This window comes from Mustela lutreola, chromosome 6 (assembly GCF_030435805.1).
Source record: "Mustela lutreola isolate mMusLut2 chromosome 6, mMusLut2.pri, whole genome shotgun sequence".
NCBI classification, from domain to species: domain Eukaryota; kingdom Metazoa; phylum Chordata; class Mammalia; order Carnivora; family Mustelidae; genus Mustela; species Mustela lutreola.
The window spans coordinates 47,747,618-47,762,243 of NC_081295.1; the positions used below are offsets into that span (position 1 = coordinate 47,747,618).

The following is a 14,626-nucleotide window of genomic DNA, read 5'->3' on the forward strand; positions in this document are numbered from 1 at the left end:
GTTGTTGGTTGGGCCATTTCTCAGATTAAACGGTTAAGGAACAAAGTAAAAAGAGAGTAAAATGAGTAAAATGGTGAGAGTCAGGTGTCCTAGGACTACGGTGAGGTGACCAGGAAGAGGTGACAGAGAAAAATGAAGAAATATGGGAATCCAGATGGTATGAGCTTACAAACAAATGGGATTTTCAATGACAGTGGAACAGTGGTCTGGAAGGAAGTTGGTGACTCCAAAAAGATACAATTTTTTTTTTGTCTTTAATAATTTTTATTTTTTATAAACATATATTTTTATCCCCAGGGGTACAGGTCTGTCAATCACCAGGTTTACACACTTCACAGCACTCACCAAAGCACATACCCTCCCCAATGTCCATAATACCACCCCCTTCTCCCAAACCCCCTTCCCCCAGCAACCCTCAGTTTGTTTTGTGAGATTAAGAGTCACTTATGTTTTGTCTCCCTCCCAATCCCATCTTGTTTCATTTATTCTTCTTGTACCCACTTAAGCCCCCATGTTGCATCACCACTTCCTCATATCAGGGAGATCATATGATAGTTGTCTTTCTCTGCTTGACTTATTTCGCTAAGCATGATATGCTCTAGTTCCATCCATGTTGTCGCAAATGGCAAGATTTCATTTCTTTTGATGGCTGCATAGTATTCCATTGTGTATATATACCACATCTTCTTGATCCATTCATCTGTTGATGGACATCTAGGTTCTTTCCATAGTTTGGCTATTGTGGACATTGCTGCTATAAACATTCGAGTACACGTGCCCCTTTGGATCACTACGTTTGTATCTTTAGGGTAAATACCCAATAGTGCAATTGCTGGGTCATAGGGCAGTTCTATTTTCAACATTTTGAGGAACCTCCATGCTGTTTTCCAGAGAGGTTGCACCAGCTTGCATTCCCACCAACAGTGTAGGAGGGTTCCCCTTTCTCCACATCCTCTCCAGCATCTGTCAGCATCTGTCATCTGCTACTTCTCCGCCAAAAAGATACAATTTTTATAAAGTGAGTGTGGAACAGAATATGTTTCCTCTTCAAGAGGTATTGCAAGGCAAGTGATATGGATGACAACAGATTTGCCCATTCACTGAAAACAGCTCCCAAAGTCTATCTAGAAAGGGTTCAATGGCAATACTATGACCTGTAAGGTAAATTGTGGACTCATTTGGAAGTTGAATTTGCTAGTATTTTTACTTCATATATGTTTTGGGTTAATAAAATTAACAAGTTTTCTAAAAATGCTTGTATTCACACTGCTTAGGTAAGCAAAAAAAGAAAGCATCAACTTCCTATAGATTACTATATTGGTGTAGCTACAGGATGGAAATTCCCATGGGCCAACTACCCATCCCTATCAACCCGATGGTCTCACTGAAACAAAAGTATGACTGCCTTTGCAGTGATTATAAGTGTGTGAAAAGAATTAAGAAATGGGAGTTAATGACACAATCTCCTGGCCCCTTTAGCTATTCCCTTTCCCTTTGCATAGTCCTGATTTTTTAGTGACCAAGTCTTCTCAAAGTCTTTTGTGAGGCTGAAAGCTACTCAAAGCACAATGATGTGTTTGCTCTAGCATCCATAAAAATGGTCCTTTGGGTTGTTTTCAGGTTCACTGCACTTTTTATCTTCTTTTAGTCTTATGCTCCTTTTCAACAATAGTTTCAATTTTCTTTCTAAGAAATAGTGACAAAGACATTCTGGGGACTTTAGAACATCTGACACTACAACTCAGTCCCTAGTGTTAAACTATTTTTGAGTGGCCTCAGGGGGCATGACTAGCTACAAGTGAGAAATATCACTGAAGGGTTGTCTGGTACAAAGAAATGTGCCACAACACCACAATTAAAAACTCTTCAAATTAATTTACATATCTGTTGTGAATTACTAAAATAAGACTCGACAGTTTGCTGTAGAAAATTTAGGAAATCAATCAACATATAATTATTGAGCTCCTACTATGCAATAGATATCTTGATAAGTGTTATAAAAAATAAAAAGACATGTAAGACCTTTAAAACCTACTTTTAGAGATGTTGCAGAGTAACTGGGGAGAAAAACATGATCACAGGAAGAAGTAATAAATGAATAAATAAAATAGCATATGAGAACTGTTAAAGAATTAAAGAGATGGTTATGGGTTGGAGGCTTGAGAATGGCTTCATAAAGAAGATGAGATCTGAGAAATGCTTTGAAAGATGGATGAGAATTATTAAATTAAGGTTAGATAATTAAGAGAGATAATTAGATATCTCTAAGATAATTAGAGAAAAGCATGGATACACAAAGTACACCGAGAGAGCTTAACTATAGGGTTAATGTAATTAAGTTTGAACTCTATTATGCAGACACTGAAAAGCTATTGAAAAGTTAATATATAGAAATATGGAAGTAATAGATTAGGCAAATAAAAAAAAATAGTGGCGTGACTGACAGAATTATATTTAGGATACTCCTGGCAAATATCCTGATGTTTGACCTTTGGCTAGTTACTCATATCTTTAAACCTGCATTTCTCATACCAAAACGAAACAAAACAAAACAAAAAGAAGAGTAACATAGTATCTTTCTCATCATGTTTTTGTGACAGTTAAGTAAAATATAAAGACAAAACACTTAGCACAGTGTCTGGATCAGAGAAAGATATAATAAAAATAATCATCATCATTAAATTGTTGTCAATAAATGTTTGAAAACAAGTGATGGAAGTGTAGATGAAATTAAATGGAAGGAAAAACAAAATATTGGCAAGACTAGTCTGGATGTAGGAGGCAACAGAGAAGGTGACATCAAAGTGGACTCAAGTTTAGAGCCTACAAAAGCAGATGGTATAGGTAGTATTCACGGAAAATAAGGCAGGTAGGAGAGAGGCGATTAATCAATCTTTCCATTACACTTCCTCTGAGAAGGGAGGGACTGGTATTCTCCTTAAGACCAGATCAGAAATGGGCAAACTCCCATAAAAGCCGTGGAGACTGAAGTGCGGTGAGACTAGTGGGAAGGGGAGTGCTCAGCAGTAGGCAATATGGTAGAAAGTTGCTGTCAAAGACATCCTGCGGGAAGTATCTGCCTCAGATCTGAAAGGTGAGGGGTGTATTGACTTCAAGAAGGCAACAGAAGGTTCCAAAGTTTCAGGGAAGTCAAGTGGCGGCCAAGATTTCAGAGACAGGCAGGTATTTTTTTCACTAAAGATGATTTTCCAGAGGAATAGAAAATTGGGACTTAAAGGAATAAGAAGAAGGAAGATTGTGCATTGAGAGGTATGATGGGATGATAGGTGAGTAAGAAGGAAAAATAAGAAACAGATAACTAAGTATAGGATAAAAACAGGCATGAGGACCGAAACAAACCTAGAACTGGAATAGAATAGAACAGCAGAGAAAGATCAGCAGTTCTAAGGCAAAAGCCTTCACTTTTCTTTTTAAAATTATATTTATAAATAAATATTCAATATATCTGGAAATATCTGTAAAATATGTATAGGTACAAGAAAAATAATAGAGATATATCTAAGTTCTATGGAGTTTATGAGGCCTTCTTTAAAGAAGACAAAATCATGAATACAAAATTAGATATAAAAAGGCATTAGGTATAAATACATAAAATTAGATATAAAAAGGAAATTGCTTTAAAATTTTAAGACAATAAATCACAAACATTATAAAGAAGGAGAAAAGTACAACAAACTCTACAAAATCCAGAAATACATATAATATTTATTTAGAGGTTTATTTTTGGTTTATTTTTAGTTGTATAAAGGAGAAATGCAGAGTTCTATAATATTTTCTTATTAGGGTTTCTACTTACAGAGTTTGCTCTAGCTCTGGATGTGATTTTGGTAAGAGACAGCTGTCAGGAGAAAGATACGTATGTATGAGGAAAAAATGGTAGGAAGTGGGACCACGCCCAGAATGCTTCATATTGGTACCAATGAAACAAAATAATGTGCAATTCTGGTTGAGATTTAGCCTCAACAGTGCATTGTTTTTTCCTGGAAATCCATCGTTTTTACAGTTAATAATGTCACGCATTTGTACTTGCCACCTGTGCTAGAGTGTAATATACAATATACCGAGAAAGCATAGGTAGAGAAGTAGAGGAAGGAGGAAAAAATTGGTTCATAATGTGGAGTCTCTAATGACATTATCTTTCCTCATGCATGTCCTGGATAGGTAGTAGTGAAAACTGTAACAGATTTTATTAAAAAAAAGTATATTTATGTATATTTGCACAATTTAAAATGAGATAAATATGGTGGGAAGGGAAAATGAAGTAGACTAATATGCTCTGGCAAGTAAAAATGTCTATCATATATTGTTACATATTTTAAAAACTTAGATTATAGAACAATGTGAATAGTATGATTGATTTTTGTGAAAAGGAACAGAGGAACACACACACACACACACACAGACGCTTAAATAAAATCGTGGTGCAATACACATACAACTTTTTTTTTTTCTCCCGAACTATTTTTTAGTAGTGATTACAGCAGAGGAGTAGATTTGGTATGGAAGAATGGAAAAGTTGTTACTTTTTAATTAAATCCAATTGCTTTACTTTTTACTCTTTACAATGATAATTTATTTTATGGAAACAAAATGTAAAGACTAGAACTAAATATAGAGCAGTGTGGCAGACTGATTGAGCAGGAGAAAATGTTAGGTATCCTGTTTCTAAACTGCTTTTATTAGCTGCCTATGGCAGAGTATGTTATTTCATTAGACCTTATAATGAACGTACCCTGATATAAAACTTTAGAATAAAAATTGAAACAAAACAAAACAAAAAAATCCTGGGGGAAAAATCTATTCTATTTGTTAGCATTTATATCACTGATCAAACAATCATTAAATCCCAGGAATCAGCATCATATTAATTAGGTCATGATAACTAGTTCTAACTTTATCTTTTTTATTGGCTCATTTTCTGAATGCTTTTCTCATTGCTACTCATTCCTAATTATTTGTTAACTGACTCTTTTAATGTGTAACAATGAATAAAATCTCCCTTCCTGGGGCACCTGCGTGGCTGACTCTTGATTTGGGTTCTGGTCATGATCCTGGGATCTAGCCTCATGCTGGCTGGCTCTGGGCTTAGCAGGAGGTTTGTTTTAGTTTCTCTCTCTCCCTCTGCCCCTCTCCCCCTCAAATAAATAATAAAAATCTTTAAAAAATATCTCCTTTCTTACAAAAAATTATTAGACTATAAAACAGTCAGAAATTGCTGTCACAATGCTCCTCTTTATGTATTCAAAGTGTTTTTCTGAAGGATATTGGGTTAACCATAGACTGTATTTTTTTTATTTTTTTATTTTTTGGTCAGAGAGAGGGAGCACAGGCAGACAGAGTGGCAGTCAGAGGCAGAGGGAGAAGCAGGCTTCCTGCTGAGCAAGGAGCCCAATGGGGGACTCGATCCCAGGACGCTGGGATCATGACCTGAGCCCAAGGCAGCCACTTAACCAACTGAGCCACCCAGGCGTCCCAAAGACTGTAAATTTATTAATCACATTGAGTCAACCCTGAAACTGAATATGCAGTATATTTTAGAGTTTTAAATGTCTGTACTTCAGTCTGCATGGTGCTAAAATTTTACAGGGGAGTGGATGGTGGACACAAAGCTCTCCCTGGGGTACTAAGAAAAGAAAATGAACTGCTGTATGTGCAAGGGGCTTAAAAATAAAAGATACTATAGAAATAGTAGGAATTATTTCTATTACTTTAATAATTATTATTCTATCTTGACAAGGATTGGCTTCTATTTAAAGTCTTGGAATATTTCAATTTTATAGAATTCTATATAATTTTTTTCTTCTGTAAAATTTTTAATTAATATAAATTTACTTAATATAAATTACCTTTTCCATCCAGCATCCCTTGATAATTTTGTGCCTAGAAATCATATAACACTATAAGACAATAAAAATCATTGCCCTAGGTAAAATTTCTCTTAAAGAAAATGGTATGTATGCCCTTCCTAATGCCTACAATTCTAGTAGCAAATGAAGAAAAAAATATACATATATAAACAGACACATATTTATGTACGTAAGAACTTGTTTTATAAGTTGACTATAAAATAATGTCTAATCATTAAACACCATATCTACAAATAATACTTAATGTCATAAGAAAATGCTCAGAATGGTAAAAAGATGGATATAAAATGATGGTAAGAGTTATGACCTAAATTTTGAACAGGTAAAGTGTATGGGGTATCTGTGTGCATAAACAAAATTTTAAAAGACTGGAAGGAAATAAACTGAACTATTCAGGATTTGTTTAATTGCTGGATTTTAGAAATGTTTAGCTTGCTTGCTTGCTTGCTTTCTTTCTTTCTTTCTTTCTTTCTTCTTTTTCTTTCCAAATTACTTATTTTTGAGCTTACATTATTTTATAGTCATATAACATGACATATATGAATTTATATAATTTCTGCCAAAATGCCTTCTGACAGAAAAATACCATATAAAATTGCCTCTTTTACCTTATGAGAGAAATTTTTTTTTTTAATTTTAACTGTAAATAAGAGAATGTTCTTGTCTCTCTGATCCAACAAAATAGTGAAGTATAAGGGTTAATTTCTTAACTAAGGATGTGAGAAGGCAACAGCAAGAAACCTTCACATTCATTTCAATAGACTCTCAGGTTTGGGACGCATTTGGAAATTTTACTTCCTTGACTTCCTCCAAAAAAACTCTATGGCAGTATACAATGGAAAGCTTCAAAAAAGATCATACTGAAATATTTGAAAATATTTGTAGCACAAATGACAATATGACATCCCTTTATATGTATAAATACACTCACATAAATATTTGGAATCAGTAAGAAAAAATAAATCCTTATATAATAGCAGGCAAAAGACATACATAAGAAATTCACAAAGAAATGCAAGTGTTCAATAGAAATGCTTTTCTTATAAGTGATCAAAATGCAAATTAAAACAAGACATCAACTTTGGACTTTCAGGCTGGCAGCTGTTAAAAAGGATAATACTCATATATTTGTGAAATTGGAGAATGGATCTGCTCACATAATTCTAGTGGGAATGATTAGAAATTAGCATAACTTTTCCTGATAACAAAATATTTATTGAAAGCATTTAAAAATTGTATATCCCCTTGACATACCAATTCTAATTTTGTAAAGAGTTTATTTATTTATTTGAGAGAGAGTGAGCACACACACGCATGCATGAATGGGGGGAGGGGCAGAGGCAGAGGGAGAGGAAGAAGCAGACTCCCAGCTGAATGGGGAGCCCCACATGGGGCTCAATCCTAGGACCCTGGGATCATGACCTGAGTCAAAGTCAGACACTTAATGATTTATCCACCCTGGTGCCCCAGCAATTCTAATTTTTATCTCAAATAAATAATTGAAAACATTCATAAATAAAGCTTATGCAAGAATGTTTATAGTCATTGAGAACTATAAATGTATTAAAATCTCATCAAATGATCCAGTAATCACATTCCTGGGTGTGTTTGTCCTACGGAAATAAAAATTTACATTCTCACACAAAAACCTGTATATATTTATAGCAGATTTATTTGTAGTAACTAAGTAGTAGAAACAACTCCAAAGTCCTTTCAACTGGCAGAGAAATGAATAAAGTATGGCACATTCATTCAGTGGAATACTATTCAGCAACTAAGATGAACGATATATTAATACATGCAACAACTTAGATGGATCTTATGGGTGTTGTGCTAAATGAAAAACACCAATCACAAAAAATGGCACATTGTTTGATTCTATTTATTTAACATTCTTTAAGTGCCAAATTAGAGATTTGGAGAATGGATCAGTGATTTCTAAAAGTCAGAATTAGAGGTAAGAGTGTTACTGTTAAAGGACATGAAGAATTTTCTTTGTGGTACTGGAATAGGTCTATGTTCTGACTGGGGTAATGGTTACACAAATCTATGCATGTGATAAAATTGGACAGAATTGCACACAAATACACACATGTAATGCACATAAATGAGTTTCTATAAAAACTGGTGAAATCCTAATAAGGTCTGCTGTTTAGTTAATAGCAAAACAAATGTCAGTTTCCTAGTTTTGATAATAATCAGTAAGGTGTCAACATTGGGGAAAGCTGCCTGAAAAGTACATGAGAACTCTACTATTTTTGCACTTTTTGTGAGTCTAGAGTTACTGTAAAATAAAAGGTTAAAAAAAATGCTACGGAATCTGATACTGATACTGAATCTGATACTGAGGGATCCAGTTCCCATCAACATTTCTGCTGCTGCTCCGAAGAAATGCATGGTATGATACTACCAGAAAGTTCACAGTCAAACTATATAACCATTAAAATAAGGAATGACTTCATGATTGCTAACTGAAACTCTGCAATAATAAACTCATTAAAATCAACATTATTTAAAGGAAGGATACTTTGCATCTGGTGACTAGAAGAAGGAGCAAAGTAAAAGACACTGCCATAGAAGAAACACAATGTATTGTTTCCATCAGTGTTGCATTTATTATTATTATTTTTAAATCTTGGTACTTACTTGAAATGTAGATCTTTTTCATCCCTCTCAGCTTTCAATGCCACTTAAAAAAAATTCCTAGGATGGTATTATCATGCTCTAATTACAGTTGAGGGCACAGTGACATGTGACTGTGCTATAATAACTAAAGCCCTGGAGTGCCCTTTTATTCCATTAAAAATGACCTTAGCTTTGGATCACAGAGCTTTGAATTGATTTGGCTTTTTTGTGGTTCCTCTCCATAGGTCTGCTTCCTCATACAGGGTGATGCACTGAATCATGACACATGAGATGGGGGAGGGTCAGTGAAATTAAATATCTTTCCCGTGAGAAATAATTCATCATTCAGCATTTGCTATTAACATACCTCTGTTGTGAATAAATGAAGTCACATGAAGTGTATGGAAGTTGTGAAGCAGACGGGCATTATATAAATATCATTAACTGTTCATGAAGGAGACAACAATTTTTTCATCTGCAAATAGTAGGTATTTGGGCAACTAAAAAGGAGATGTTGATAAGTTTGGTTGCTATATAGAAATGACTCTGCTTGCTTTTATGAAGTATCTTTTTGAGGCTCATTTAAATTTTGTTTTCTCTCTGTTTCAATAGGGTCCTTTGAAAACAATGATTAATACTGGACTTGATTATGCCCTGTAGTAAAAAGACTTCCCAGATTTCTCCAGAATTAAGAAGATTCCTTTGTTCTTAGCACAGGCATTAGGGGTCTCATCTCACTTTGTCTCTGCACTGGATTTCCATTTGGGGAAAAAAACCTAGAAGAGGTTGTGTGCTGGGATCATTCAAATCAGTCTAAAAAGAAGTATCTACGAAGGGTTCACTCCAAGTCAGATTTTGTGCTGGACAATGTGATGGGGACACAATATGAATGGGAAAACCAGTGATTCTTATCTAGCTTAGAACGTACATTTGAACCAAAGGGGACATGTACCAATATGTTCACTGAAGTACTATCTATAATAATGACCTGATGTCTATCAATAAGAGACTGGCAAAATAAACTATGAGATATCCATACAATGGAAAAATCATCCATTTTTTGTAAAGAGTGAGGTAGGTTTGTATGTGGAAAAGTGTCGAAGACCTTTGATGTTAGAGGAAAACTATACAAAGTGAAACATTCAGTATAGTACTCTATGTAAACACACACAACATTACGTATTTTCTCCATAAGCATTAGATGCATAGGAAACAACCCTGGAAGAATACCCTTCAAAGTAGGTCTCCCTACTGCACAGTGGCAAGAGTGTTATTCCTACTGGAGGCAGGTTATTCAGTGACAGTCTGGCAGCCATCACTGATGGCCCTACATCAACCTGATGACTGGTTAGCCCAGGGGAGTGAAGGAGACCAGGATTAAAACTAATTGTCGGGGCACCTGGGTGGCTCAGTGGGTTAAGCCGCTGCCTTCGGCTCAGGTCATGATCTCAGGGTCCTGAGATCGAGTCCCGCATCGGGCTCTCTGCTCAGCGGGGAGCCTGCTTCCCTCTCTCTCTCTCTCTGCCTGCCTCTCCATCTACTTGTGATTTCTGTCAAATAAATAAATAAAAATCTTAAAAAAAAAAAAAAAACCTAATTGTCAAATAGAGCCTTAGGAATTATCTACAGCATTTTTATTCTTAAAGATGATTAGTGAAATGTACATTAGATATTAATTTAAAAGTAATGAGTGATTACTGCTGTCTAGTGCTATCAATCCAGAGGAGAAACAGAACATACTCAAATAATTCTAATACAAAACACATTGTGGTCAGTGCTATCGTTATATCCAAACTATGTGTGGTAGGAATATGAAAGTGGAAGGGATCTGTCCTTCTACTACTTGGAGGTGGAAGGGTTTAGTGAAAGTGTCCTTAATGAAAAACAAACAAACAAACAAACAAAACTTTCTACTGTATAGCATTCTGGGCTTTGGGTTTATCATTAGCTGGGAAGACTGGGCAGCTCTGGTAGTATCACTAGTTTTTATCTGCCAGTTCAACCATATTAAAATCCAGGGGGTGAGAGGAAGATGCTAGAAGGAGAACCAGAGGCAAGATTCTAGCCTGTATTAATTAGGAGTGGTTTATTTGCAATTAAAACTGACCCTAGCTACTAAAACCAAGAGGAATGAATTGGTTGGATATTCATGGAGCTTATGGTATCAGTGGAGGCTGGAAGACTGAACTTGGAAAATATAGGTAGGTAGCAAGCATCTTGAGACAGTAAGAGTGATGCTGGTGATGGAAGAGAGCACAAAACCTTTCATTTAGCAATAACAATAGTGGCGAGAGTAGGCATCTTTGTCATGTTCCTGATCTTAAGGGAAAGGCTGAGAGCCTTATCACTGAGAATTATATTCATTGTGGTTCTTCACAGAAGGATTTTATGAAATTGAGGAATGTTCCCTCTATCCCTATAATCTGAAGTGTTTTATTCAGGAAAGGATGCTTTATTTTCTCAAATGCTTTTTCTGCATCAATTGATAGGACCATGTGGTTCTTGTCTCTTCTCTTACTTACGTGTTCTATCATACTGATTTGTGAATGCTGAGCCACCGTTGCATCCCAGGGATAATACCCATCTGGTCCTGGTAGATAATCCTATTAAAGTACTGTTGGATCCTATTAGCTAGGATCTTGAGAATTTTGGCATCCATATTCACCAGGGACATTGGTCTGAAATTCTCCTTTTTGATGGGGTCTTTGCCTGGTTTTGGGATCAAGGTCATGCAGGCCTCATAGAGTCTGGAAGTTTCCTTCTGTTTCTATTTTTTGAAACAGCGTTAAGAGAATAGGTATTATTTCTTCTTTGAATGTTTGGTAGAATTCCCCTGGAAATCCATCAGGCCCTGGTCTCTCGGTTTTTGGGAGACTTTTGATCACTGCTTCAATCTCGTTACTGGTTAACGGTCTATTCAGGTTGTCAATTTCTTCCTGTTTCAGTCTTGGTAGTTTCTAGGTTTCCAGGAATGTACCCATTTCTTCCATGTTGCTTAATTTATTGTCATATAACTGCTGATAATAATTTCTGATAATCGTTATTTATCTCCTTGGTGTTAGTTGTGATCTCTCCCCTTTCATTCATAATTTTATTAATTTGGGCCCTTTCTTTTTTCTTTTAGATAAGTCTGGCCAGTTGTTTATCAATCTTATTAATTCTTTCATAGAACTAGCTTCTATTTTGGTTGATCTGCTCTACTGTATTTCTGGTTTATAATCTATTGATCTCTGCTCTAATCTTAATTATTTCCCTTCTCATGCATGGTTTAGGTTTAATTTGCTGTTGATTTTTCAGATCTTTAAGGGGTAAAGTTTGTATATTCGGGTTTCTTTGCAGATGACATGATACTTCATATGGAAAACCCAAAAGACTCCATCCCCAAATTATTAGACTCATACAGCAATTCAGTAATGTGGCAGGATACAAAGTCAATACACAGAAATCAGTTGCCTTCTTATACAATAACAATGTAACTGTAAAAAGAGAAATTAGAGAGTTGATTCCACGTATAATAGCACCCAAACCCATAAGATACTTTGGGATTAACCTAACCAAAGAAGTTAAGAATCTATACTTGAGGAACTACAGAACACTCATGAAACAAATTGAAGAAGACATGAAAAAGATGGAAAATCATTCCATGGTCATGGATCAGAAGAATAAACATTGATAAAATGTCTATGCTGCCCAGACCAATCTATACTGTCAACACCATCGTGATCAAAATACCAACGGCATTTTTCAAAGTACTAGAACATACAATCATAAAATTTATATAAAACCAAGAAAAGACACTGAATCATCAGGGAAATGCTGAAAAAGAAAAACAAAGCTGGGGCATCACGTTGCCTAATTTCAAGCTGTAATACAAAGCTGTGATCACCAACAGAATGGTATTGGCACAAAAACAGACACACAGATCAATGGAACAGAATAGAGAGCCCAGATACAGACTCTCAACTCTGTGGTCAATTAATCTTCGACAAAGCAGGAAAAAATATCCAATGGAAAAAAGTCTCTTAAATAAATGGTGCTGGGAAAATTGGACATCTATATACAGAAGAATGAAACTCGACCATTCTCTTACACAATACACAAAGATAAACTCAAAATGGATGAAAGACCTCAATGTGAGACAGGAATCCATCAAAATCCTAGAGGAGAACATAGGCAGTAACCTCTTAGACATCAGCCACAGCAACTTCTTTCAAAACACATCTTCAAAGGCAAGGAAAACAAAAGCTAAAATGAACTTTTGAGACTTCATCAAGATAAGGAGACAATCAACAAAACAAAGAGATAACCCAGGGAATGGGAAAATATATTTGCAAATGACACTACAAACTTTCATTTGGCTGATATCCAAGATCTATAAAGAACTTCTCAAACCCAACAGCCGAAAAACAAATAATCAAGTAAAAAACTGGGCAGAAGTCATGAACAGACACTTCTCTAAAGAAGACATACAAATGGCTAACAGACACAGGAGAAAACGTTCATCATCATTAGCCATCAGGAAGATTCAAAATCAAAACCACATTGAGATACCACCTCATTCCGGTTAAAATGGCAAAAATTGACAAGATAAGAAACAAGTGTTGGAGAAGTTGTGGAGAAAGGAGAAGCCTCTTATACTGTTAATGGGAATGCAAGTTGGTGCAGCCACTTTGGAAAACAGTGTGGAGATTCCTCAAGACATTAAAAATAGAGCTACCCTATGACCCAGCAATTGCACTGCTGGGTATTTACCCCAAAGATACAGATGTAGTAAAAAGAAGGGCCACCTGTACCCCAATGTTCACAGCAGCAATGTCCACAATAGCCAAACTGTGGAAAGAGCCAACATGCCCTTAAACAGACAAATGAATAAAGAAGATGCAGTCTATATATGCAATGGAATATTACCCAGCCATCAGAAAGGATGAATACTCAACTTTGGCATCAACATGGATGGGACTAGAGGAAATTATGCTAAGTGAAATAAGTCAACCAGAGAAAGTAAATTATCACATGGCTTCACTTATTTGTGGAAAATAAGGAATAGCATGGAGGACATTAGGAGAAGGAAGGGAAAAATGAAGTTGGGGGGTGGGATTGGAGTGGGAGAAGAACCATGAGAAACTATGGACTCCAGGAAACAAACTGAGGGTTTAGAAGGTTGGGAGGGTGGGGGAATGGGTGAACCTGGTGATGGGTATTAAGGAGGGAACAGATTGCATGTGTTACATGCAAACTATGAAACATGGAACACTACATAAAGCTAATTATGTACTATAACATTGGTGTATGGTGACTAATATATCATAATTAAAAAAAAGTAGCAACAACAACGTAAATGTGAATAAAATCAAGTAATGCCATCATCTTTGTACCATATTAATTCTGATCTAGATTAGGTCACATATATTTGGTTGCCAGAGGTGGGAGAGAGAGAAAACCATGTCCCCAGCTTCCACAGTGGATGGTGGGACATCCACAAACACAGCACTATTGGAGTCCCCCACAATAGGAATGGGGTTGGCAAGTTGGAGATCCCAAAAGGACTAGTGGTTATTAACTGGGCACCTAATAAGGACAAGTTACTGTTCTTAGCACTTTATATGGGCTTTATTTAATAGTCACAGTAACTTTATGAGTTAGGTACTATTATCATTACCATTTTACCATTTTACAAATAGGGTTATGTAATTTTTTCAGCATTGCAGAAATACTGACTTGATAGTTTGACTCCTGAGTCTATATTTTTAATGACTTGCTAAGGCAGATGTGAAGATAATGCAGATAATGCAGATGTCAATTCCTTGACTTTCCCCCCACAACTCCCCCAGGAATCTGGAACACTTCATAACATTGAATCAGAAATGTGTGGGATACATTATCCTTAAAGAAACCCAAAAGGTTTTCACAGCTGTAATCTGTCATACCTCCAAACTCACGGTGAGAAAATATTTTGATTCTTATTTTTCCAATATTAAAGGAGTCAATTGTGAATCATAGGACCTTCCCAAATGTTCTCATTGAAGATCTAAATTGAGATAAAAACTCATAACCAATGAATTAATAAGTAATCAATTCATTCCTCTAGTCAGGAAATTATAACTTCCTCTTTC

The 14,626-nt window shown here is 35.7% G+C and overlaps 1 protein-coding gene across 1 annotated transcript in view; it reads right to left on the bottom strand.

Annotated features, from left to right (window-relative positions):
- Positions 1 to 466: 466 nt before the first annotated feature.
- Positions 467 to 14,626, bottom strand: part of LOC131834582 (uncharacterized) — a 59,770-nt gene continuing 45,610 nt past the window's right edge. Inside the window, exon 5 of the mRNA XM_059179276.1 lies at positions 467 to 983. Within this exon, the coding sequence (XP_059035259.1) occupies positions 531 to 983 (453 nt within the window). The 3' untranslated portion in view covers positions 467 to 530. The remainder of the gene's footprint in view (positions 984 to 14,626) is intronic.